Source organism: Vicia villosa, linkage group LG2, assembly GCF_029867415.1.
Source record: "Vicia villosa cultivar HV-30 ecotype Madison, WI linkage group LG2, Vvil1.0, whole genome shotgun sequence".
Classification (NCBI taxonomy): Eukaryota; Viridiplantae; Streptophyta; class Magnoliopsida; order Fabales; family Fabaceae; genus Vicia; species Vicia villosa.
This window is the reverse complement of record NC_081181.1, coordinates 181,503,866-181,531,468: the sequence shown is the minus strand read 5'-3', so window position 1 is coordinate 181,531,468 and position 27,603 is coordinate 181,503,866. Positions and strand designations below refer to the sequence as shown.

The 27,603-nt window shown below is 37.0% G+C and overlaps 1 protein-coding gene across 1 annotated transcript; it reads left to right on the top strand.

The window, feature by feature from the left end:
• The first annotated feature begins 832 nt into the window (after positions 1–832).
• Positions 833–5,381, top strand: LOC131650799 (two-component response regulator ARR18-like). The gene is made up of 9 exons (XM_058920511.1): positions 833–932; positions 1,478–1,633; positions 1,846–2,190; positions 2,406–2,482; positions 3,063–3,977; positions 4,467–4,547; positions 4,702–4,797; positions 5,047–5,139; positions 5,229–5,381. Exons 1-9 carry the CDS (start codon positions 833–835, stop codon positions 5,277–5,279), a joined length of 1,914 nt encoding a protein of 637 aa, XP_058776494.1. The 3' UTR covers positions 5,280–5,381.
• The last annotated feature ends 22,222 nt before the right edge of the window (positions 5,382–27,603 follow it).

Here is a 27,603-nt window from a genome sequence, read left to right as displayed (position 1 = left end):
TTGACTTATTTGAGCTTACTTAGTGGTATAAGTTTTATGAGTTTATTTGTTTTTGAGAATTTATAAAAATAATTTATGACATTGTTTATTAAGTTTTTTTCAACTCATTTTCTCAATTTTTTAAATATAACTTAGTTTTATTTTATATTTTAATTTAAAGTACGAACGATAATATATTAATAATAAATTTATTCAAATTTACTTAAGTAGGTCAGACAAATAATCTTAGAAATATTTTTTATATCTCGAGGACCGACCTTTTTAATTAAATAATTTTTTTATAAAACATAAGTCTTTTTTTATTTAACAATAACCTTTCTATTACTTGACCTTTCTTATTTCTAGCCCCACTGTTAAGAATTGAATACTAGAACAATAACTTTTTTATTAATATTTTATTTTATCATTATATCAATAAAAAAATGCTTTTAACAAATAAAACAATCATATAATATTTAACATATTATTTTCTGCTCATTTTATAAGATTTGGTTAAAAGTGTAAAAAGAATAAAGTGAAATCAAAGATAGTGAAATCTTCTATAGAAGGAACACTCTCTGTGAACCAGCCCATAGTTGGCAAAATATGATGAATGACAACTTTCAACATATCATTTCTCTTTTTCCATTTTATTACTTTTGAAAATCACTGTTAAAAAATAAAATAAAATAAAAATAGGATAAATACAAATCAAGCATAAAAGGGATACATGCTCTTCAATTATATATATGCCTCCAATGTGCCTATCCTTTTCTTATACTACTTGAAGAAATTCAGTAAAATACCACAGTTTTTTACATGAGTTCTTTAGTAGATTAAAAAATAAGTGAAAATGGACTGTGATAGATCTAATATTACAGTTTTGATTGTCGATCATGATGATTTTTCTTTAGAATATCTTTCTAATATACTCATGGCATGGAAATATCAAGGTATATATGTTTTTTTATCATTTAACCAATGAAGAATTGAAGTATTTTATTTTTATTGATATTTTATAGATTTTAATATAAATTTAGTTGAAAAAATCCCCAAAAAACATTTAGTTGAAATTTAAAAGTATTTAAAAAAAACTTATACATTTTTTGAACGACAAATAATTATATCGTATATATACTATAATATTTATCGACAATTACTTATGTATGCGTCGAGAATCTATGAAGTTATTCAATTAGTATGGTTGTTGAATAAATAATAATATATTAACGAGTTTTTGTGTAAATATTTATTTGTAAAATATTGCGTTTATAAATATTTTATTTTATTTTCCATTTTGATTGCTGCATACTTTTTATTTCTTTCTCAACATGTATATAAGGGATGTTTTTTTATTGAATATACTAATATTTTTGTATATTTTCTTAACCACTAGTCTAATCTTAACTTGTAGCTTTGCAAAATTTTAATAGTGTACTAACATTTAATTGTATTTTGCAAAATTTTAATTATTTTTTCTTTCAATTTTGAATTTCAGTTCAAACTGCCAAGACTGCTCATCAAGCTTTGGTCACTCTCCAAGACTCTGAAGGCTTGTTGGATCTTATAATTTCAGAGTTATCTATGTTAGGAGGAGTGAATGGCTTTGATTTTTTAAAGCTTATTAAAAATCAATTCCATATACCTGTAATAAGTAAGTTCCATTCTTATACATCAAATCAAACTTCCAATATTTTTTATTTTTTATCTTCATGACATATATATAGAATTTGTTTTCATGTTTCAAATTATACACAAAAGATTAGGAAGTAAAATTAAACTAAGAAAATGTTAAGCCATAAATAAGTTTTTTGGATAAATAATTTAATCAAATTATCCTAATTTATTCTCTCTTGTTTTAAATAGTGATGTCCAAAGAAAACAACATGAATTTAATCTCCAAGTCTCTAGAAAATGGAGCAGCACAATTTATTGCAAAACCCTTTTGTGCAGAAGACTTCAAAGATATTTGGAAACATGTTTTGGATGCAAAAAAAGAGAAACTTTTTGTTGAAAGTTTATTCGTAAAAAGTGATGAGCAAGAGATAAAGAGTCATGAAACTAAGACAAAAAAGAAGGGTTGCAAGAGAAAGTGTAGTGATGAATATCAAGGAGAAGAAGAATCTCAAGTTGTTAAGAAACCAAAACTTGTTTGGACAACTTACCTTCACAATCTTTTTCTCATTGCCATTAAGCAAATTGGATTGGACAGTAAGTAATGTTTTATAATTTTTTTTCCATACAAAAGATATTATAAATTCAAATCATATGTCACTAATAAAAAATATATATAGTATTGTCAGTTTCATTTTAAAACACACTTATCATATGTTTAATATTTTTGATCTAGTAACATTAAGTTTTATGGCTTTTTTAATTATTGTTTATATATAACTAACGGTTAGTTTTTTTATTTTCGTTTTCAGAGGCTGTACCAAAGAAAATTTTGGATATTATGAATATTCCAAACTTAACAAGAGAAAATGTTGCAAGCCACCTACAGGTTCTTCTTCTCAATTTATTAAATATATTTTTATAATAATGAAAAATATTATTAATGATGTTAAAATTGCATGTGCTTTTTTTTCTATAGTATATATTGAAACTATTGGAAGATATATGTTTTCAATAATGCTGATGAATTTTGTTATAGGAACCATGCATCAAATAAAAACTTGCTTTCTAGTTAACCTTTAATTGTGTGCAACTTAGCAATGTTTTTTCAATTGTAAAGAGTAGAAAAAAAGTTTTAAAGTATATTTTTCATTTTGTTGAGTATAATATTTGAACACTATCTTTTTATTCATTATAATTTCTTAATACAGTTAATATTTTTAAATAGAAAAAAATAACCTTCTCTATAAGTTCTCATGTTAAAATATAAGATATTACAAAAAAATATGATAGTGTAAATTTAGAGACACGAAAATATATAATTGATCTCTAATTTCTTCGTTAAGTGTTAAGACAAACTATTTTTTTTTTGTAACTAAAATAACTTTTTAGTATATGCTTTTGTCATTATCAATGTTTTCACATATTACAAGTTTTAACGTTTTTGTATATTGACACTATAATTGCAGAAGTATCGCATATTTTTACGCGATGTTGCCGAGAAAGGAATGGTTGGAGGAATATCTCATAGAGCTCTAAGGTCAAGATTCGCATCAAGTCTACCAACGTCATTGGTTAAAGAATTTCAAACCATAAGGACAAATAAGCTTCGTATAGCAACACCAGAATATTTACAAACATTATCGTATCAAGCAAGAGATGAAAACATTACTCTTAACCCTTATAATCGATTTCCAACACATCGTGTTGATCGGTTCCCTTATGTACAAAAAGGGCTAACTCTTCAAGATTCAAACAAGGTTAGACTTGGAAAATCACAACTGGAAACTAGTTTTGTGAACAATAATGTCCATGATCAAAACATGTTTGGAGTAAACTCCTCAAGCCTTTCATTATTCAATAATGGTGCTTCAACTAGTTTGTCATCCTATGGAAGTGGACAAGGATTTAGGCCTTATTCCTCATCTTTCATAACAAGGGATTTGAAATTTGGTGACATTAGTTACCAAAATCATGGCTCTATGGGAATTGAATCTTTTAATCATATCAACCATGGTGTGAAAAATCAAAACTTGGGATCTTTGAGAAGTTCTAATATCTTGCCTCAAAATGTTGCTTATGATCCAAGAAACAACAAAAACCCTTTTGGAATTCAAATCAACAATGGATTAGAAACGGTTGGAATTGAGACTATGAATATAAGAGGGTTTAATAGTGTTGGAAAAAGGGTTGATACTACAAATAACAATAGTTTTGGCTTGAATAATAATAAGAGTCAAAATAAAAATATGAATGGGAATATTGTGGAAAATGAAAGGAAATATAATGGTTCTACTTTCATCAATAAGAAGGCAGAGTTCAACCAAATGGAGTTTAACCGTCCTGATATTTTGATAGCTAATGACAAGAATCTTCTTAATAAGGTACAAATTTTTTTTATTAATTTTATTTTATATATATATATATATATATATATATATATATATATATATATATATATATATATATATATATATATATATATATATATATATATATATATATATATATATATATTAAATTGCGGTTCATAAATATAATTAAATTATAAATTATTTTAATTTTTTTTAATGATTTTGTAAATGCAATTATACTCATTTCACTTAAATAGGAAGATTTTCAATGTAATTTGTAAAAACGTCTTAAAATTAAAAGGATAGATGTAGTTCCGTTAAGACAACTCAGTTAGTAGTTCTATAAAGACATTAGATGTAAGATCGTTGATTGAATTCCGGCCACTAGACTACGTGATAAAAAAAATCATAGATTACATAATATGTTTTTTATGTTGAATTTTTATGTTACATTTCATATAGATGTCTCTTTTTGTATATGCTATTAAATCTCCTAACATATATATTTTTTAAAATCAGAAGAATGAGAATCTTGATTCATGTGGATTTTTGAAATCGACCCTCTATAATTCTCTTGAATACATGCAACCTCTAGAGAAGGTAAAGGTTTGTAAATCATGAAATTGTGTATATACATTTTGATGGCTATCTCTTATTTGTTTGATACTTATGTTTATAACAAGTATTTAAATCTACATGCATTATTATAACAAGTATTTAAATTTTGTTTTTTTATTTATTTAAAATTAAGCAGCTATATAAAGGTGGTGATTGTATCTCTCCTCCAGCTGAGACCACATCTTGTGTGCTGAACGAGTCATCAATAAATTCAGATCAAAATTCTAATAAGGTAGGTTTCATTAAATGCATATTTTTACCATGCTTTCTTTCTTTCTTTAATACTTGAAATTTCTCATGTTTTTTAATATACATAATTTTGTGTTTAATATTTTATATATATTTTTAATCTAGTTTAACAAGCAAAAAAAACTTGTACTTTTCTATGTTAATTTTGATTAAAGAATGTGATTTTAAATAATAAAAAAACTTTTTGAGTTCTCAACAGCAATTTGATAAATTTTTATTATGTTATATCTAGGTGCAAGTACAAGAAGGATATTCAAATGGAGAACCATATGATAGATTCATGGAAGAAAATGTGTCTAAAACAAGTACATCGACTATCGATCCAGTAAGTCAATTGTTATATAAATGTTTATTATTTGTTAATATTTTATTTTTTGAAAATATATCTAATATGAGATTATTTCATTAATGCAGGAATTGAATATGGATCTTATTGAAACTCTGTTTGGTACTATAGAAAACTAGAGGGATTGAGAATGTGTTGTTTGGTGTCATAGTTTAATATATCTATCATAAATTATTGTGCTACAAATATAGCATTAGAATGACATAAACTTTACAAGCATTCATACAGTTTTTTGTTCTTTTTATATGGATAATAAGATATAGCTTAGGATGTAGTCTGTTAAATGTGTATAGTTTAATTTTTATTCATACATAAATGTACTTTTTTCAAAACAATGATATTAAATAATAAATATTTTATGATTAGAAACTTCAATAATCCTTCCATTGAGGTATACTTGTTTTTTTTTTTTAAAATAAGTTTGGACTAAAAGATAATGGTATCTTTTGCTTAGATTTGCAATAAGGGTTTAGCATTGTGAATGAAACATATGTGAGTTGTGAACATACTGTTAGAATACAAATGTGAGTGATTAAAGTCTCACACTTGTGGTGGAGAATGTTGGGTGCAAGTGTGAGTGATTAAAGTCCCACATTGCCTATGAATGAGTGGAATGTTGGATATATAAAAGAGATGACCCATTTACCTAACATCTTAAGGTTTTGGGTTGAGATGTGGTGTCCCCCTCTCTTGTGGTCCTGGAGCATTGGTCTCGTTGATGCTCTCGACTATCCCAGACTCCCCAACAGTGTTGGGATTTAGTTGAAAATATACATGTTTGAAGAAGTCCCACATCGCTTAGTTTTGTGAAGGAGGAGGGAGTCCAAGGCTATATAAAGGATTCAAGTTCTTCATTACAAGATGCACCAGACAAAATCACTTTAAGCTTGTATTCGACTTTCTTTGTTCTCTTATGCTCTTGCATTAGAGTATTGTGAGATGTAGTTAAATATTTGTTTTGGTGGGTGTGGGTGTACTAGGGGCCTGTGGTATTTGAGGGTATATTATATGTTGTAATCATTTTCGCATAGTGTTATTTTGTGGTAGTTATTGACAACGGTCGTGGTTTTTCTTCGGTTTTGGAGTTTCCACGTTAATCTCTTGTGTTGTTATTGTGTTCCTATTTTTCTCTATGTTTGTTATTTTTCCAACAACTGGTATCAGAGCTTTTGGTTTGATCCGGGGATAAGTGTTCTTGGTATGCTCTGTGGTTACAACTTTGTCTGATCTTCCACATCATAAAAGAAGGGCAGTATTGTGAAAGAGTTGTTGAGCTGCAGTCATAAGTTTTGCTGTGCAATTTGGATTAGAGAAAATTGATGGAAGAATTGTTTTTGACTTGTGGAAAGTTCAAGTCAAAGATGTGTTGATAAAACAAGATTACACAAGGTGTAAGATTACGTCGGTGGTTGAAGAACTTCCTGCCAACAAGGAAGTAGCACCATAAAGTTTCAACCTGGTTTTCGGCCTGTGAAAATTCTTACAGTGGTTTAGTTTCAAGTGAAATTTATTCTCCATCATATAGTATATTATTGTCGGTGATGACAATGTGAAACTCTTGAAGTGGTTTATCTTCAAGTGAAATATATTCTTCATGAGAGAGTATGATAGTTTTTAAAACTATGATTGTCGGTTAAGACAATGTGAAAATTCTTGGAGTGGTGTAGCATCAAGTGACTATACTCTTTATGGTGGAGTATGATTGTCGGAGAAGACAATGAAATTTGATGTATTATTTTCAATCAAGGTGGATATTGTTGATATTGGTTGAAAATATAAATGTTGATACTCTCTACGGTGGAGAATGATTGTAGGCGAAGACAATTAAAGCTTATGTATTATTTTCAATCAAGGTGGAGATTGTTGGGGTTTCGTTGAAAATATACATGTTTGAAGAAGTCCCACATCGCTTAGTTTTGTTAAGGAAGAGGGAGTCCAAAGCTATATAAAAGATTCAAGATCTTCGTTACAAGATGCACCAGTCAAAAGCACTTTAAGCTTGTATTTGACTTTCTTTCTTCTCTTATGCTCTTGTATTAGAGTGAGTGAGATGTAGTTAAATATTTGTTTTGGAGGGTGTGGGTGTACTAGGGGCCTAGGGTATTTGAGGGTATATTATGTGTTGTAACAAGTTTTACATAGTGTTATTCTCTGGTTGTTTATTGACAACGGTCGTGGTTTTTCTCCAGTTTTGGAGTTTCCACTTTAATCTCTTGTGTTGTTACTGTGTTCTTATTTTTCAATATGTCGCGGACTCCCCAACAAGTGGTATCAAGAGCCTTGGTTTGATGGGGTATAAATTTTAGTATGCTCTGTGGTTGCAGTTTTGTCTGATCTTCCACATCAGAAAATAAATTTTATACTCTGTGTTGGTTAGGAATTCTTGGAAGGAGTATGCCCCATTTGTTCAACAATATCATAATCACTCTTGCGAATGATCTTCAGGAACTCATTTGTATCATCAGATGGTGGGTTTTCCGTGACAGTCTCAGGTTCATGCAATGGTCTTTTACCACGGGCATCAGCATTTGGAGTAACAGTGATGGTAGGGGGAGCAGTGTTTGGAGAAATCTCTGGAGAAAACACCCTTCCACTTCTTGTTACTTTGCTAGTCCCAACAATATTATCTACACCAGGATTGGTATCTTCAAGAATTTTATCAGATTCGAGTTCTTGCTTAGTTCCTTGGACGTAGACCTCATCACCATAATTCCAGGGGATAGCTTTGTTAGAAGAGTATGGTATCGGACCAGGTTTAGTAATAACGATCGGAGCCACACGGGGTTCAGCAGAAATCTTGAAGGGAGCCTTAGTAGGGATTTTTAATGGAGCTCTGGAAATTACGGACACATCTTCGATCTTCAAGCCATGAGAGAAACCTTCGCATAAATCTTCAACAGAAGGGATCCTCTCAAACATGATGGTACGACGATCCATCCATTTTTGAATTCCTCTCTTCAGATTCTCACAACCATTGGGTAGGCGTGCGCAATAATAGCAATCAGGATCACAACCAGGAAATAAACCAGTTTGTATCAGTTGCCTATTGATTTTAAGAAGCGGAGTTGACAGATCTCTCACATCATGGATATAAACAGTGTCCATGATAGCGTTAACAGTATTGTCGTGTTTTGGCATTGGAGCAGTGATGATGTTAGGAGTTTCGGGAGCATCGAACTCGATTTCGCCGGCTTCTATCATATCTTGAACTTGGTTTCTCAGTGCCCAACAATTATCTGCATTGTGCCCAGTAGCGTTGGAATGATAAGCACATGTAGCCTTGGGATCATAATTTGGACTTGCAGTGTTGACAAACTTCGGAGGATCTTTCAGTGTGACCAGCTTAGCCTTCAAAAGATGTTGTAGGACTTGAGACAAAGGCATACTGATCGGGGTGTATTTTCGCCTTGGTTTATCAGTCTTGCGTTGATACTCTTGTCTAGGAGCTTGTTGAGATGTTGGAGTGGAGATGAGGACGGCACCAACAGATTGGTTCTGATCATTCTTACCACGGCCCTTCTGACTTTAAACAGCATTAGACTCGTTTCTTCCCTGATATGGCTTCTTTGTAGCACCAGAAGATGAGCCCACTTGAATCTTCCCACTTCGAATACCATTCTCAACACGTTCTCCATTCAACATAAGATCAGTAAATCCAGACGAGGAACTACCCAGCAAGTGACTATAGAACGACCCAGTTAGCGTACCCATGAACATGTCCACCAACTCCCTATCAGTCAAGGAAGGTTGGACTCTCCCAGCTAGATCCCTCCACTTTTGCGCATATTCCTTGAAACTTTCTTTGGGTCCCATAGACATGCTTTGTAGTTGCATGCGAGTTGGTGCAAGATCAGAATTGTATTGGTATTGCTTGTAGAAAGCAACAACCAAATCCTCCCAAGTACGGATGCTAGCACCCTCCAGTTGATAGTACCATTCGAGTTGAGTTCCAGATAAACTTTCTTGAAAGAAATGGATCCAGAGCCTCTTATCAGCAGTGTGAGGTTGAATCTTCCTTACATACGACCTCAAGTGCATCTTGGGACAAGAGACTCCATCATACTTAGCAAAGGCAGGAGTTTTGAATTTCGGAGGAATAACGACCCCAGGAACGAGTCCTATTTCTTCAAAATCCAGCCCAGGTACTTTCTGAATTTCCACGCTTCTCAGACGCTCTTCCAATAGCCTAAACTTCTCATCAGATTCATCCTCGTCTTGAGGATCCTCTTCTTCGTCCTCACCTTGACCATCAGAGCCCACATTACTTCCAGCGTCACCATCATGTTCTTCTTCTTCCTCATCCTTGGGAATTTGAGCTTCTTCAGCTTTCTTAGGACGACCTTTGAACCTTCTTCCCAGGTTGATCACTCCTTTGGGTTTCTGAGTCTTCGTCTTCTTAGTCAGGAGAGCTTTCAGTTCATCTTGCCCCTTGGACAAATTCAGGATCAAGGCTTGGAATTCAGCATTCTGAGCTTGGAGATTCTTGACAGATTGCTCGAGATCCATCTTTCTTACTGAAATAAACAGCAGAAAGATGAGGCATTTGTTTTTATGAAACCTGTGATGTAATGTTTATGAATGATATGATCATGCATATGCAATGTTTTCGAGGACCTTGGAATTCAAATTTGTTTAAAACCAAACAAAAAGAAACTTTATTAATAATACTTAAGGAAAAAATTGTAAATTGTTTTATTATTATCTTTTACAATAATGAAAGTATAAAACTAGAAATAAAATAAACTAGGAATAAAATAATAAAAACAAAAGTCTTCAAGTCTCCCATGGACGCTTCCTTTTTGAACCAATGAAGTTGTTGATGCCTTGCTCCGCTTGAAGTAGCTTTGTGAGCTCTAATACTTTCTTTTCTTTAGCGCGCAACTGAGCTTCAAAAGTGTCTCTTTCTTCCTTTAATTGAATCCAAGATCTTTTTAATTCTTCGATGTCAGTTGGCATGTCTGGGTGAGCAATAACTTGAGGAACCTTTTCTTCACAATCGGGTTCCACAATCACAGGTCGGATATATGGATAAGGCATGAGGAGTCGTTGAGCACGAGTGCGTACCCATTTGAGGTAAGGTCCTAAAGGAATGGAGTTCCTTTGCCCCAAACTCTTGCTTTCAGTTCTATTTACCATATCCCATGCTCGTATAAATTTCCGGCGGTGATTTTGAGCATCATCTTCATAATCAAACACAACCCCTTATATAAGCATCTGATGAGGACCATCTCGTCGAGCATATCCAAACTGGCGTAGAGCTAAGCAAGGATTATAAGTAATACCCCCTCGTATGCCAAGTAAAGGCACATTGGGATATTGTCCACAACGATCAATGATAGTAACATCCTCTTTGGATAAGGAAAGCCAACGGATATCAGAGTGAGAAAGTGACATTATCCTCTTATGCCATTTCAGCCCTTGGTCGTTCCTCATTATTGAGCGAGGGAAGTGCGAAATAAACCACTTGGATAGCAAAGGTATGCAACACATAAGAGTCCCTCGTTTCTTCATAGTACGAGTGTGAAGAGAGTGTAGGATATCCCCAAGCAAAGTAGGAACTGGATTGCGTGTCAGAAATATCTTTATGGCATGCACATCAATGAACTGATCAGGATTAGGAAATAGCACTAAACCATAAATGAGTAAAGCTAATATGTCTTCGAAGGCTTGATAACTCATGGACTTCAAAAACATGCGAGCTTTTCCGAATAAGAACTTAGCGAGGAAACCTTTGACTCCACTTCTGGTTTCCCAATGACCTTCAATATCAGATTTCCTAAGATGTAAAGCAGAAGCGATAACTTCCAATTTTGGAATTTCTTCCAAACCAGTGAACGGAATCTGATCTCGGATGGAGAGTCCAAGTATGTCAGCAAACTCCTCCATAGTAGGTACCAACTGATAATCCGGGAAAGTAAAGCAATGATGCTCGGGATCGAAGAATTGAAATAGTACACTCATCATTTCTTCGTCAAAACCTGAATTAACCAAACTAGGCAAGAGACCATGTCTTTCAGTGAATCGGGAACCTCCAGGAATCTCTAATACCAACTCTTTCAGCTCGGAAGGTATCTTCACAAAGTTAACTCGAATGGTGTTTCTAGTCTCCATGACCTACAAAACAGAACAAAGATGAATTCTTTGGTCCTCGAATGGTTAGTCATTATGTTATGATGCTTATGATGTCATGATGCCAAGTAGATAACAAACACAAACAAGTCACACAATTTTGCCTTAAGGTTAGGCTTGCATGTAGTCCAGAGGTGCGTACCCTCCCCCTGAAGTTTAGTTGGTTCAAACCTGTCCTATATAAAGATCGGGTTCTAGGGAGCTCATATCATTGACCTTTTTCGAAGGCGTTTATCTCAGTTCGGTAATCGAATCGCCAACCGAAAAGGTCCTGAAAGTCCAGTCCATATGAGTGTAGCTTCGAGTATCAACCAACTTCAGTCGGAACCAAAGCCAGCCATCTCGCTACTTTCTAAAAGGCCAAAGTCAAGTTCGACTAAGGTTCTAAGGGCGAATTAGTGCTTAATGACACCACGCGGCAGCCAAGCATTTCCTCAGGTCGGATCCCAAGGAACACCAGGACAAACCAATGTTTCACACTAACGATGGCCATCAGATCAACCACATCAGTATACGCTGTGCAGTCTCCTTGATCTCATGCCATATACCTAAGGTACTCAGATCCGGGTTAGGATCTTTCACACAGCAAAATACCCAAAACAGCCCTGCAAAATTAAAGCAAACAAAGCAAACAATAGAAAACATTTAAGGTGAATCCTAAACTTTTAAGGTAACCCCTCTTTTATCGAAATTGATCCCCAGCAGAGTCGCCAGTTTTGTAATACGGTGAACTGACTTTTATATCGAAATGTCGCGGTTAAGCAAGAGTCGCCACCGACTTTTATTTTATCCAAACAAGTTAGAAAGGCTAAAAGAAACAGGAAAAACCTTTTAAATAAAATAGGGTTCGGGGGGTAATTATGCAAAGGGAAGTGTAAGGCACCCTTTGCATCCATGGTTTTCCATGGGCTCTTAATTGCTTTGCTCGTTTTGAAACCAAAAGTTTAGAAATGTATAGAAGATGAAGAAATAAGGACTTTAGCTCGTAAATGAGCGTAGCCTTGTGTAGCAACCTGCCTAAAAATTTCAGCTTTCGAGTCGCCACCTATTCTGAAGGGCGAATAGGAAACCCTACGCAGATAAGAGATTGAGGGTAAGTTATTATAATCAGGCTGAGGGAAGGTGTTAGGCACCCTCAGCCCTTTCCTAAAGGCTAATATATCAAAGATTAGGGTTGCATGGCAGGGTTTGTAAAGAAATGTGGCAAACAAAATTATAAGGACATGATTGAGATTTTGAAGAGGGGGGGACTCGCCTTGTTGCCAAGTGCCTACGTACCTCCTTAGGGAGGATCAGAGTCTACGTAGTTCGGGAAGGGTTGTACGCCATTTAGAGTTTGAATTTGATTTGATATGGTTTTTTAGAGGCTTTTTAGTTAGCCTATCGCAGTTTGTTTTGTCTTGTAATTTGAATGGATTTTAGAATTATTAGGGTTTGGGCGTACAACCCTGATTTGACACAATTAACCGCAATGATCAATAGGTTTGATCACCATAGTTAAAAGATTAAGGATTTGCATTGTTACCAATTCAAATCGATTAATTCGATCATCACTAATAACAATTTGTTTGTATTTTATTTATTTATTAATCGGCGTTTTATATTGTTACCTCTCATAATCGATTAACACGACTACAAATAATAACAAATTAAATTAAATAATAAGGCAAGATTAATCACCACAACCAATAAGATAGTTGCAGCCATTTAATCGAATTTTGTTAGATTTTATTTTAATTAAATAGAATTTTAATTATTCTTATTGTTAACCACAGCGATTAATCGATTTAATCGGCGCAAATAACAAATTTAAAAATAAATTAAAAATATTTAATATAAATATCATATTTTTATTCTATTAAAAATAATTATGATATAATTATTAATTATTAAACATAATATTTAAATTAAAAGAAATAAAATAGTTGAATTTTATTAAGTTTCTATTAAGGTTTTGATTACACGTGGTTGTTAATAGGAACCATGGCATGGGGACTAAATTCTGGGCGTGGGATCTGAGTTAGTGGAGGATTAAAGGATGAGATCTGAGGGCGTATGGTGGAAGTATGATGATGAGGCGCATGGGATCATATAGAAATAATTCCAGAAAAATATATGTAGGAGTGAGGTGTTGAACCCACGCCCCCAGGGTCACTTGCTATGCTTACCAATCCAACCAAGGCACTCATGCGTTAAAAAACGCTCTCGATGCTATACCTATGATGATCAAATAAATGAAAGAAATTGCGCGCGAAATTTAAAACAACCAACCATGCAAGGACACGCACTCGTCTTCTACCCCAGACTCATAAACCTCTGCAGATTTAGCTAGGACTTAGCTACGAATTTTTCGTAGCAAATACAAGAACACCAAAATAGCGAACAGCGCATATGTACAAATAAATTAGGCGCGACCCCCTGGAACTGTTTGTTTTCATCATGCGAATCTAACCACACCATTTATTTGGCCTAATTTTACCTCTAAAAGAAAACCCTAAATCGAACCCTAAAAACTCAAAACTGACTCTAATGGCAAATCATGTTTCAGACACATAAACTCCCAATCAGCAATCCAGAAACGTTCACAACATCAAAACGAACATGAATATGCAATCAATTCTCAATATAAGTGCATGAATCATTCAGATCGAACAAGTTTTTGAAACGACCTACCTGAGTTGAATGGAGAGATTTCTGGGGGTGTTGGTGACGCGCGATGATCCAGACACACTCAGTGAACTCCAAGGAAGCTTTTGCACCCTTCAAATTGGATTGAAACGCCCTAATTCTCTGAAACCGATCTTGAGTTTCTTGGAGAATTTTTATGTTCTTGCAAGTGCTCTCTTCGGCAGATTTTTGACCCCTTGTCCACTGGCTTATGTTGTATATTTATAGGAGAGTAGAATTAGGTCAGGAAAAGAATCAAAAAGCCTTTGAATCAAATCTTTCCACGTTTGAGAAATTGATTTGATTTCTTGATTTTTAAGTTACTAAACTTGGCTTGTTTTGTATCAATTCTTTCCATTTAATTTATGCACGAAAATATGATTATATTTGGTCATAAACTCTGATTGAGAATCACCCAAAATATACTTTCTATCAAATATTTGATTTTTCATTTAATTAAATCATTAAAAATTAATTTTAAATGAAATAAAATTATGTAAAATCAAATAAAATGATATAATTTATGGCATATGTTTTGGATAGCTTGTGGACCAAGTTTGGGTCATAGAATGTAGGCCCATATGCAAGAGTCTCAATTTTGAACCCTCCTTTTTTCACATTTGGTCCCTCAAAATCACCTGACTTTGATCAAGCATATCTCCTTCGATTTTTAAGCTATGAGGGAGATCTAATACTTTTTAGAAACCTCAAGAGGTCCTCTACAAGCCACTTTGGAACATATTTTTCATTTGAAGCTTTTATCTTGACCATATTCTCTTTGGGAAAAAACTGTTTCTGAAGGATGTCTGAAAATGACCTGTAATCTTTTGCTTTGTATCTCTTAAATGAAGCATTTCTAGCCCTGGCTTGTGAGACACAAAGTTGTAGAGAATCCAATTTCCTTCAAAATAGGCTTTGAGTGGGGAATTTTTGATGTTCCATGTGAAAGTTATGCCCAGTCAAAGTTGGGTTGACTTTCTCCTAAGAAACCCTAATTTGAACCTTTTCATATTTGTTCATCTCTGAGTTTCTATTAATGGAATCATGATCAATTCTTGATCAAATGATAGTTATGCACCCCATACTTGATGTTTGCCCAATGATTAAGGTTTGGATCATGCCTTGATTGTGATTGACCTTTCAGTTTGAATCAACTGACTGTGAATTATCTGGATCATTTAAATGAGCCATGTCTTGAGATTTGAACTTGCCTTTGTTATGAGAGAAGTGTGGGAGGTAAATTTTGGGGTATGACATCTGCCCCTATTTAATTACCTTGGATTGGGTGACAAGAGGGTGTGTAGACCTCGCGTCGTTCCGATCGAAGAGTTATTAAATACTGGAAGACCCTTAAATTTGCCTTGAATTTGAGTATGGATGAAGAGAAATGTCCTGCTAAAGCCTGAGTCTTACATAGCGAGGACCTTTATTGGTTGTGTAATCGGCTTGCTATGGCCAGCAAGCCTCCGTAGTTTGTGGACCCCTCACTTACCATAGTGCTGGTAAGCTACTCGCACTTTTGTGAACCTCTCACTTACCATAGTGCTGGTAAGCTACTTGCAGTTTGTGAACCTCTCACTTACCATAGTTCTGGCAAGCTACTCGCAGTTTGTGAACCTCTCACTTACCATAGTGCTGGTAAGCTACTTGCAGTTTGTGAACCTCTCACTTACCATAGTTCTGGCAAGCTACTCGCAGTTTGTGAACCTCTCACTTACCATAGTTCTGGCAAGCTACGTCGCAGTTTGTACCTCTCACTTACCATAGTTCTGGCAAGCTACTCGCAGTTTGTGAACCTCTCACTTACCATAGTTCTGGCAAGCTACGTCGCAGTTTGTACCTCTCACTTACCATAGTTCTGGCAAGTTACATCGCAGTTTGTATCTCTCACTTACCATAGTTCTGGCAAGCTACGTCGCAGTTTGTACCTCTCACTTACCATAGTTCTGGCAAGTTACATCGCAGTTTGTATCTCTCACTTACCATAGTTCTGGCAAGTTACATCGCAGTTTGTATCTCTCACTTACCATAGTTCTGGCAAGTTACGTCGCAGTTTGGACCCCAATAGGATTGCTTGCTATAGTTCTAGCAAGTTCACCTGCACTAACAGGGTTATCTGCAAGTGTTGTTGCAGAATTTACCTGTGTAGAATTTTCGTTCCTGTAAATGCGTATGCATTATGTTTATATGTTGTGCATATGCCCCTGTTGTTTGTATAATGCGTATGTATGAATGCTTACACATGCATATGTTGCATGTGTATTGATGAACGTATGTATTAATGTATATATGATACCCCCTACATTTATCACTCATCTCCTTATCACCCATTGCTTTTGTTTAACCCCTTTTCTTTTGAATTGTTTGTGACTTCCTGGCTCAGTCTGATTAATCCATTGATACCATCCTTTGAAATGACATTCTGCTAGATTTTTAGGTGATCGTATCACGAGGCGTTTGTAGCCTTCCGGAGTTTTCATAGTCTTGTTCTATTGCTTTTGTGTTGAAAGTTTGTAAGTTTCTCATGTTAGATCCATGTTAAAAGTTTATAAAAATAAATTATCCTTTGCAAATGATATTGAAATTAGAAATGAAGCGCAGTATGCAAAAAGAAAATTTTATTGATATTGCCTTGAATCGGCGGGTGTACAAAAATGCAGAGAAAGAAAATGACAAATGGAAATGATATTAATACTGTCGTTGCCCTTTTTGTTATCGAGGGCCCCAATAATCCTTCAACTTCAGAAGTAGATGATTGCACGATACCCTATCTTTCATAGTTTGCCTTCGGCTTATGTCCGGTAATCCTGGTTTTGCTAGGCGTAGTACTTCTTGACCGCGTCTGAGTTGATTGGGTGCGGTAGCTCATCCCCATCCATTGTAGTGAGGACTAATGCCCCTCCTGAGAACACCGTTTTTACAATGTATGGACCTTCATAGTTTGGTGTCCATTTTCCACGAGCGTCGAGTCGAGGTAGCAGTATCTTCTTGAGGACAATGTCACCTTCTTTGTAGGTTCGAGGTCGGACCTTCTTATCGAACGCTTTTTTCATCCTCTTCTGATAGAGTTGTCCATGACACAAGGCTGTCAGTCGCTTTTCTTCAATGAGATTAAGCTGATCAAAACGAGTTTTTACCCATTCCGATTCTTCTAACTTTGTGTCAGCTATGACTCTTAGTGACGGGATCTCCACTTCGACTGGGAGGACAGCTTCCATATCGTAGACTAGGGAGAAGGGGGTTGCCCCTGTAGACGTACGCACCGAGGTTCTATAACCGTGTAAGGCGAATGGGAGCATTTCGTGCCAATCTTTGTATGTTTTCACCATCTTTTGTATTATCTTTTTGATATTTTTGTTTGCAGCTTCGACAGCGCCGTTCATTTTAGGCCTGTATGGTGAAGAATTGTGGTGTTCGATCTTGAACTCCTCGCACAGCTCCCTCATCATGTTATTGTTCAGATTCGACCCATTATCGGTGATAATCCTGCTTGGAACCCCATATCGACATATGATATTATGCTTGATGAACCGAGTGACTACTTGTCTCGTCACGTTGGTGTAAGAGGCAGCTTCGACCCATTTGGTGAAGTAGTCTATGGCAACCAATATAAATCGGTGTCCATTCGAAGCTTTAGGTTCTATCATCCCTATCATGTCGATTCCCCACATTGCAAATGGCCATGGTGAACTCAGAACGTTCAACGGGTTTGGTGGTACGTGCACCTTGTCAGCGTAGATCTGGCACTTGTGACAGGTCCTTGCATATTGGAAACAGTCGGCCTCCATTGTTAACCAGTAATACCCTGCTCGCAGTATCTTTCTAGCCATTGAGTGTCCGTTTGCATGGGTCCCAAAGGTTCCTTCATGTACCTCCCTGATAATCTCCTTGGCCTCGTTTTTATCTACACATCTCAACAACACTGAGTCATAGTTCCTTTTGTATAAGATGCTTCCGCTTAAGAAGAACTTGGATGCAAGTCTTCTCAGTGTCTTTTTATCAATTGTTGAGGCATTCCCCGGGTATTCCTGTTTTTCCAGATACATTTTTATGTCATGGTACCATGGTCTGTTGTCGGAATGCTTCTCAATCGCAAGGCAATAGGCAGGTTCGTCGAAGTGTCTAACAGTTATCCGTGGTTCATGGTTTGGCCAGGTCACCTTGAACATAGAGGAGAGCGTTGCTAGTGCATCGGCTATTTGATTTTCTTCCCTCGGGATATGAGTAAAAGTGATAGTATCAAATTCAGCCGTCAACTCCAGTATAAGGTCTCGGTATGGGATTAGTTTTGCATCTCGAGTGTCCCATTCTTTGTTGACTTGATGGATTACCAATGCTGAGTCTCCGTATACATCAAGGAGTTTGATCCTTAGGTCGATTGCAGCTTCTAACCCCAATATGCATGCTTCGTATTCTGCAATGTTGTTGGTGCAGTCGAAACATAGTCTTGCAGTGAAGGGTAAGTGCCGGTCATCAGGAGATGTCAATACTGCCCCTATGCCATGTCCTAGTGCATTTGAGGCACCGTCGAACATGAGTTTCCATACCAAACCTGGTTCGGGTCCCTCGTCGGGTCCTGGTATTTCGTAGTCTCTTACTAGCATAATATCCTCATCAGGGAAGTCGAACTTCATAGATTGGTATTCCTCGAGGGGTTGGTGAGCAAGATGTTCTGCCAATACACTCCCTTTTATTGCTTTTTGAGTTACATACTGTATGTCGTATTCGGACAACAACATTTGCCACCTTGCAATTCTACCCGTGAGCGCCTGTTTTTCGAACACGTATTTTAAAGGATCCATTCTCGATATTAGCCATGTGGAATGATTCAGCATATATTGCCTTAGACGTTTGGAGGCCCATGCTAGGGCACAACATGTCTTTTCCAATGGTGAATACCGAGATTCGCAATCCGTGAATTTCTTACTGAGGTAGTAGATAGCGTGTTCTTTCCTGCCTGTTTCATCTTGTTGCCCCAGTACACACCCCATGGACCTTTCGAGTACTGTGAGGTACATGATTAGTGGCCTTCCAGGTACAGGAGGTAAGAGTATAGGTGGTTCTTGCAAGTAGTTCTTTATGGTTTCGAAGGCTACTTGACAGTCATCGTTCCACTTGATAGGTTGATCCTTCCTGAGTAGTTTGAATATAGGCTCGCATGTAGCTGTCAGGTGTGAAATGAACCTTGAGATGTAATTCAATCGGCCCAGGAAACCTCGTACCTCTTTTTCTGTCTTCGGGACGGGCATTGCTTGTATGGCTTTTACTTTGTCAGGATCAACCTCTATACCTCGCTGGCTTACAATGAATCCCAACAGCTTTCCCGATCTTACACCAAACGTACACTTGTTCGGGTTTAACCTTAGCTTGTACTTCTTTAAGCGCTCGAACAACTTATGTAGATTTGTGATGTGCTCTTCTTCTGTGCCGGATTTGGCGATCATATCGTCTACATATACTTCGACCTCTTTGTGGATCATATCATGAAACAACGTGACCATGGCCCTTTGATATGTTGCCCCTGCGTTTCTCAACCCGAAAGGCATTACCTTGTAACAGAAAGTGCCCCAAGATGTCATGAAGGTTGTTTTCTCCATATCTTCGGGCGCCATCTTGATCTGATTATACCCGGAGAAACCATCCATGAAAGAGAACACTGAAGCTTGTGCCGTATTATCCACCAAGATATCTATATGTGGTAGTGGGAAATCATCTTTTGGACTTGCTTTATTTAGATCCCTGTAGTCTACACACATGCGCACCTTCCCGTCTTTCTTAGGAACTGGCACTATGTTTGCAATCCATGGTGGGTAGTCAACTACAGCAAGAAACCCGGCATCGAATTGTTTGAGCACCTCTTCCCTAATCTTACTATCCATATCTGGTCGAACCCTTCTGCGCTTTTGCCTGACCGGCGCACATCCTTCTTTGAGAGGTAACCTGTGTACCACGATGTCTGTATCCAACCCCGGCATGTCACGGTATGACCAAGCAAAAATCTCCGCATACTCGTGGAGGAGCTTGATTAGCGTTGCTTTTACGTCCTTACCTAGCGTTGCCCCAATCTTAATGTTCTTGGGTTCTTCATCCGTTCCCAAGTTTATGATTTCAATGGCCTCTTGTGGAGGGAGCATGCTCTTGGATTCCTTATCCACTAACCTTGACAACTCTTCCGGAAGTTCATTGTCTTCCTCATTCCCTTCTTCAGCCTGATTAGCGAGAGCCTCGAGTTTGTATAGAGTCTCAGCAGTATTATTATCGGTGGTGTCAGAAGGTGGTCTGCACATGTTTTATGTTTTGTTTTCTTTTAGTATGCAGATGTGAATGTGCTTTGTTTGTGCAAGAAATTTATTTGTCATTTTCAGAAACGGAAAAGGAATAAATGCGAGAAAAGACAATGTTTTCAATACCAAAATGCAAAGACAATTTTATTAATAAACTTCGAACTTGAAAGTAAATGGGGCCCTTACAAACTAGCTCTATGCTTCGGGCGAGGCATGAGCGTTATTGTTTTTCTTTGAAAAAGGGAAATAAAACACACAAAAGCAAATTACTTTGAAATGAAAACTATCTCCGGTATCTCCATGCTTGTCCAATTCTGTAGCTGTTCTCCTGGTCTGATTTCTCGGATGAAGTCGGATGTCCCTTCTCGAGAATCCTTGTTGGACACCATAGCTACATGTTCATACCCACCATTCACAAAAGTTTGCATTATTGGGGGAAATTGTTGTTCCTCCTTTTTGATGCTTTTGAACTTGGTGGGTTGATATCCTAACCCTGAGCGATCTTTTTTCTCTGACACCTCTGGTAGCTTGCCCCATCCTTTAGCATCTGTGTCTTGTAGATCCTTCCATGATGTCACCGCCCTTCTTATCTTCTCCACTGGTAGTGTGATAGCGGTTGCAATTTCTAGTGCTTGAAATGCGGTACCCAATGCTTCGTCTCCAGCCTCAATATATCTGTATGAATTTAGATTGCTGACAAATATATCCTCTTCTCCATTGATGGTTACTATAGAGTTCCCATTCACAAATTTTAATTTCTGATGGAGGGTAGAGGTAACTGCCCCAGCTGCGTGGATCCAAGGGCGTCCTAGTAGGCAGGTATAAGCTGGCTCAATTTCCATCACTTGGAAATTGATGCAGAAGGTATGAGGGCCAATTACAACAGGCAGATCTACTTCTCCCAACACCGGACTTTGTGATCCATCAAAAGCTTTTACCACCAGACGGCTTGGTCTGACTACCAGTCCTTCTAAGGCTATCTTGTCAAGTGTTGCTTTTGGCATCACATTTAAAGATGACCCTGTGTCAATCAAAACTCTAGCTAGATGAGCCTTCCCACATTGCATGGAGATATGCAAGGCTTTGTTGTGTGACTTTCCTTGTAGGGGTAGCTCATTGTCACTGAAACCTAGACATGCCCCAACAGTTAGATTGGCCACCATCCCGTCGAATTGATTGACTGTGATGTCCTTAGTTACATGGGCAGCGTTTAGGATCTTCATCAGAGCATCTCGATGTTTCTCAGAGTGTATCAATAGTGATAAGAGCGATATCTTAGATGGTGTCTGTTGCAACTGATCTACCACTCTATAATCACTCTTCTTAATCAGAGCGAGAAACTCCTCAACATCCTTGTTAGAAGTTTCTCTATCCTTAGGTTCAGACTCGTCACTTGGTCTCATGACTGCTTGTTCTCCAGATTGCGTCAAGTTTTCACTAGGCTTTGGTTGTACTTGCGCAGTTTTGAATATGCGCCCACTACGGGTCATGCCTCCAGGTCCAACGATGCTTGATACTGCAGTATTAGTATCGGTCTCATATTCCCATGGTACCGCTTTCATCTTGTCCAAAGGGTATGGTCCTCTGATTGGGATGATCCTAGTGTGCTCTTGTACAGGTATTACCACTGGTGGTCTAGAGCATGGGATGATTAATGGTTTCCTTGCCCCTTGTGTGGGTATCATTAAAGGTTCGTTTCTTTCAACCATTGCCACATATTCCTCTTCAGGGTGTTCTTCCAGCTGGATCAGCCCTTGATCCATGAGTCTTTGCAGGGTGTCTTTAAAAGCCTCGTTGTGTTCTAGGATAAACCCCTTTATAAGAAGATACCTCTTAAGTGCATCTATGGGGGAGTTCCGTTGTTGAACCAACTCTTGCTCATTGACAACTTCTATTGCATTGACTGCGCCTTCATGGTGTGGCATCGGGTTCGTCTTCACATTGGGTTTGTCAAAGGCGATTGCCCCTGATTCAATTAAATTCTGAACGATGTGGCTGAAGGCCCAACATTTCTCCAGGGTGTGTCCGGGAGAATTGGCGTGAAATTCACACCTTTCATTCGGTTTATAATTGGGCATGAGCTTGCCTGGAGGAGGAGGTGGCAGTGGTCTAACTTCTACCAAGGATTCATTTACTAAATATTTCAGAATCTCTTTCTTGGAAGTAGGTAGTGGATCGAATCTCCTTGGTCCTCCCTGAAACCGGTTTTGTCGTGGTGGGTATGTCACAGGAGGTCTAGTTTCCTGATGGCCTACAGCATTAGTTTCTCCTTCCTTATTTTTTGTGAAGTTGGGGGTAGGCCTCTTCGCCTGATAGGATCCAGATGATGCCCCTTGTATCTTCCCATTCTTGATCCCATTCTCAATCCTTTCACCAATGACTACCAAGTCTGAAAATCCTGATGACACGCTTCCAACCATCTTATCATAATATGGCCCTTGTAGTGTAGCCATAAACATGTCTACCAGTTCTTTTTCCAACAAGGGAGGTTGGACTCGGGAAGCCATCTCTCTCCACCTCTGAGCATATTCTTTAAATGATTCTTCCTTCTTTTGCGACAGGTTTTGGAGTTGCATCCGATTGGGTGCCATGTCCAAATTGTACTTGTATTGCTTAAGGAAGGTATTGGCAAGGTCGGTCCAGCTTCGGATATTAGTCTTTTCCAGTTGCATGTACTAGTCCACTGATGCTCCACTTAAACTATCCTGGAAGAAGTGTATCATTAATTTCTGATCATGAGCATAAGCAGCCATCTTTCGCACATACATGCGCAAGTGGTTCCTTGGACATGTGAGTCCCTTGTATTTTTCAAAGTTCGGAACTTTGAATTTGTGTGGAATTGTTAGATCTGGGACCAAGCTCATCTCAAAAGTATCCACGTCAAAAGCATCATACCCTTCCACGGCCTTCAGTCTCTCTTCCAGTGCCTTGATTTGTCCACTGTCCTTAGAATCCTCTCCGGAATTAGTGGAGTTCAGCTTTGATTGGGGAACTTGGTTTGTGTCATTGGTGTCCCCATATTGCAGGTCCAGATATTCTTCATCCCGAAGCGGATTGTTGATAGGGATGCGAACTGTGCGAGACGTCCCTTCTTTCTGAGCAGTAGGAATAAACCCTTCTCGAGAAGCCTCTCCCTCTTCATGGGTCGTAGTGACCTTTTTAGATGCGTGAGCATTTGTTTTGTGAGGGTCGTGGCCTCGTACATACCCTAACAATGGGTTGCCATCCTGAGGTATCTCCTCATACTGATCCTGAACCTCCTTAGCCTTGTCTTGCTTATCTTTGAGGTCTTTCATGAAGCTCAGCATTTGGGCCATTCCTCCCTTGAGGTCTTCAACAGTACCTTTCAGCTGGGTCATTTCCTCACGAAGGGCGGCTTGGTTCTGTTCCAATTGTTCCATTGCTTTCTTCTTCTGAGCTCTGGTCTTGATTTGTGATTGAGTTGCAATGGTGTGACTGGGGATGAAGATAGTTTTTTTTGCTTTAATATTTTGAAAAATAAATATGATATGCATGCTATGAATGATATGGTTATGCAATGTTTATGTCTTATCCACACTATTATAATACACATATATATTTATACATTATTTTTATTCTTCTTTTTTTTTTTTATATATACATGTACTTTTTTTTCTTTTTTTTTTTTGCACATATGTATTATGTATATTTTTTTTTTTACATATATTTTTTTTGTACATGTATATACACATATGTTTTTTTTTAGAGAGGTAAACAAGGTTGGTGAATATTTATAGAAACGATGAGTAACGAAAAAGAAACACACTTTATTGAAAGGAAATACTAAAAAAAACTCCATTGTTGGTTTACAAAAGGAAAAGGAAACTGAAATTAAAATACTCAAAATAAATTAAATTAAAAGTACTTGAAATAAAAGCAACAAGGAAATAACATAAAGCTAAGAACGCCTTTGGATGTCTTCTTGGAACTTGTCCACCATATCTCTACAAAGCTTCATGAACTCTTTGACTACTTCGGGAAGGATGATAGGAGATGATTCTGCTTTTGCCAAACTCTTTGGAATATCTTGAATTAAATCATTACACAAGAAGACTAGCTTATCATAATCATCGCGACATTTCTCATAGTCTTCAAGCATCTTAGGAACCATGCTCACGTGCTCACTTGCCGTAGAAACAATTGTGTAGAGTCTTTTCCAATAGTCTCTTTCGTTCAAGGCTGCCTCGTGTATCTCTTTTTCTCTCATGAACACTTCCCGAAGTGATACCATAGCTTGAAATGCTCTTTCGTACTCACCAGTGCGCTGTAAAAGTTCTTCTTCCGTGGTTAATCTTCTTGCGTGCTCTTGTTGTCCAGCATTGAGGGCTTCTTGAAGATCATATTTGAGGTTCCTTATTTCATCCTCTTGATCTTTAGTCCTATCAGTTAATTCAAAGATTACAGCTTCCAGATTTTTCTCAGATTCTGCTTTGTCATGGGAAGCCTTCTCATAACGCCTTCTCCACCTTGCAATTTCCGCATTAGCTTGCTCCAACCTCTCATCCTGAGCCTCTAAATTAAAATTAGCACTTAAATACCCTTCAGTTGCACGCTTTCTTTTACTTCTTTGCCTATCATTTTCTTCTTTCATCGCTTGGAGTTCTTGATTTTTCTCTTTAAGGTCAAAGCGTAGTTGGCTCCTTTCATTAGTAAGTTGATGCAAATCAAGTTCTAATTTCTCTTTCTCCTTTCGGGACGCTTCTAGGGCAGCCCTGATTCCTTCTATCTCTTCGATGGATAAAGGAACAGGATCAGGAGAATCAGGCTTGTAGGCGGGATCCACAACAAAAGGGAGCAATACTTTCTTAACTCTTTCTCGAACCCATGTGGTGTAAGGTTCCTTTGCAATCACATTCTTTGGCCCAAAATCTCTTCTATGAACACTACTCCAAGCTTGAATTACCTTCTTCCATGTCCTTGGCTCACCTTTCCCATTGTCATGCAAAATCAACTCTTTTGTACGTTGCTCGGAAGGTTCTTTATCCATGGAATGACCCAATTGACGTAGTGCTAAATTAGGATTATAATTAATACAACCAAGAGTTCCTATAAATGGCACATTGTTGAATTCTCCACATTTATAAATGATCTTGTCTGAATTCAATTTTCTTGCATACCATAAGACAGAATCTTCCTTAAGAGCCCTTAACTTTTGAGACCAATCATTCCTAGTTAATTCTTTGATAAAACAACTAGCTTTGTAGAGATGGGAAGTCAACCAAGAATAGAGCAAATGAACACAACAAACTAGCACTCCTCTTTTCTTTTCATACCTCATATGAATAGCATAGTAAATGTTTGCGAGGATAGTCGGAGTTGGATCTTTGTCAAAAAGTCTGAAAGAAGTGAAAGCATGAATAGCAGAAGGATCCACATAATCAATATTTTTTGGTAATAAAATGACACCAAAAATCAAGAGAGCTAACACATGTCCACAAATGTCCCATTGTTTCCTTTGAGCAAACATTAATGCTTGACTTTCTAAATAAGATCTTTTGAACCCATGCACTTCTCCTTCAGTTTTATAATGAGCTTTTAATTTTGCAGCGGACATTCCCAAAGCTTTCTCTAAATCTGAAAAGTCAACTTCTTTACCCACACCAGTATAGAATTCCTTTTTTATTTTTGAGAAACCCAACATAGCATCCATCTCTTCTATGGTAGGTGCCAACTGAAAGTCTTGGAAGGTAAAACATCTCAAAGGCGGATCATAGAATTGTACCAAAGCAGTGATAGCTTCCTCTTGTACCTTTACTCTTAGCAAATCTAAGATATTACCATAGCGAATCTCAAATCGATCCAAAGCTCCTGATGGCAATTTTTCTTTGATTATCTTCAATTTCTTGATGTCTGGAGTAGAAACAGTAAAGTGAACAATTGTCTTCTTCGTACTCATCCTTCCTACATATTCACCATCAAAATACATTTTACGAAAAAAAAAAAATATATATATATATATATATATATATATATATATATATGTGTATTATTATATTTTTTTTTGTGGATAAGATATGATGAGAATGCAAATGGTTAGATGATGCATGCAAACACACAACAACAAACAAAACACAATAAAAAAATAATGCAAACATAGAAAAACAATTAACAACAAAAAACAAACAATTATCATGAAATTTCAAGGAACCCAGGTTCATAGGTTCGACGTAGGGGGCTCTTGGGAGCCAACCTTTATATGGGGGTTCTAAAGGTCTCATGGGGTCGTTCGTAGCCTCCGAGACTTTTTCGTCTCTTCGGATTTTGGAACAACTCATTTTATCCATGAGGTTCGAATTTTTGGGTAGGTTCTCGGAGAGATCAGCTAAGTATCCAGTCCACCCCTCCACAAAGTCAAGCTTCGTTTCGGACCTTTCCAAATACCTAACCCACTCCGAGTGGAGTTTTCAGTGAGATTCGTAAGGCGATTCATGTCCCCTTTTGGTCTCAAAGTTAACTCCCACGCTTAAGGTTTAACCGACAAAAAAATAGAGCAGATATATATAAAATAAAAGCAAATATTTTCAGGCAGATAAATAAACAACAAAACAAATAAATAAATAATACATTTATTAAAAGATGAACCTCCCCCAAACCCTAATTGTGGCAAATTGCCATCCCTACAGTGCGCCACAAACCAAATCACAAACCTAAACCTAAACCCTCTCAAGCCTTAAGGAGCATAATAATTCACTAAAAGTGTTCTCCCCAGCAGAGTCGCCAGCTGTCGCAACCTGCCTAAAAATTTCAGCTTTCGAGTCGCCACCTATTCTGAAGGGCGAATAGGAAACCCTACGCAGATAAGAGATTGAGGGTAAGTTATTATAATCAGGCTGAGGGAAGGTGTTAGGCACCCTCAGCCCTTTCCTAAAGGCTAATATATCAAAGATTAGGGTTGCATGGCAGGGTTTGTAAAGAAATGTGGCAAACAAAATTATAAGGACATGATTGAGATTTTGAAGAGGGGGGGGGACTCGCCTTGTTGCCAAGTGCCTACGTACCTCCTTAGGGAGGATCAGAGTCTACGTAGTTCGGGAAGGGTTGTACGCCATTTAGAGTTTGAATTTGATTTGATATGGTTTTTTAGAGGCTTTTTAGTTAGCCTATCGCAGTTTGTTTTGTCTTGTAATTTGAATGGATTTTAGAATTATTAGGGTTTGGGCGTACAACCCTGATTTGACACAATTAACCGCAATGATCAATAGGTTTGATCACCATAGTTAAAAGATTAAGGATTTGCATTGTTACCAATTCAAATCGATTAATTCGATCATCACTAATAACAATTTGTTTGTATATTTATTTATTAATCGGCGTTTTATATTGTTACCTCTCATAATCGATT

Excerpts from the sequence above, each read along its gene's own strand:
- LOC131650799 (XM_058920511.1), top strand. The coding sequence starts at position 833 with ATGGACTGTGATAGATCTAATATTACAGTTTTGATTGTCGATCATGAT. Across the intron at positions 2,483-3,062 it reads ATGTTGCAAGCCACCTACAG|AAGTATCGCATATTTTTACG; the intron begins GTTCTTCTTCTC and ends CTATAATTGCAG. Across the intron at positions 3,978-4,466 it reads ACAAGAATCTTCTTAATAAG|AAGAATGAGAATCTTGATTC; the intron begins GTACAAATTTTT and ends TTTTAAAATCAG.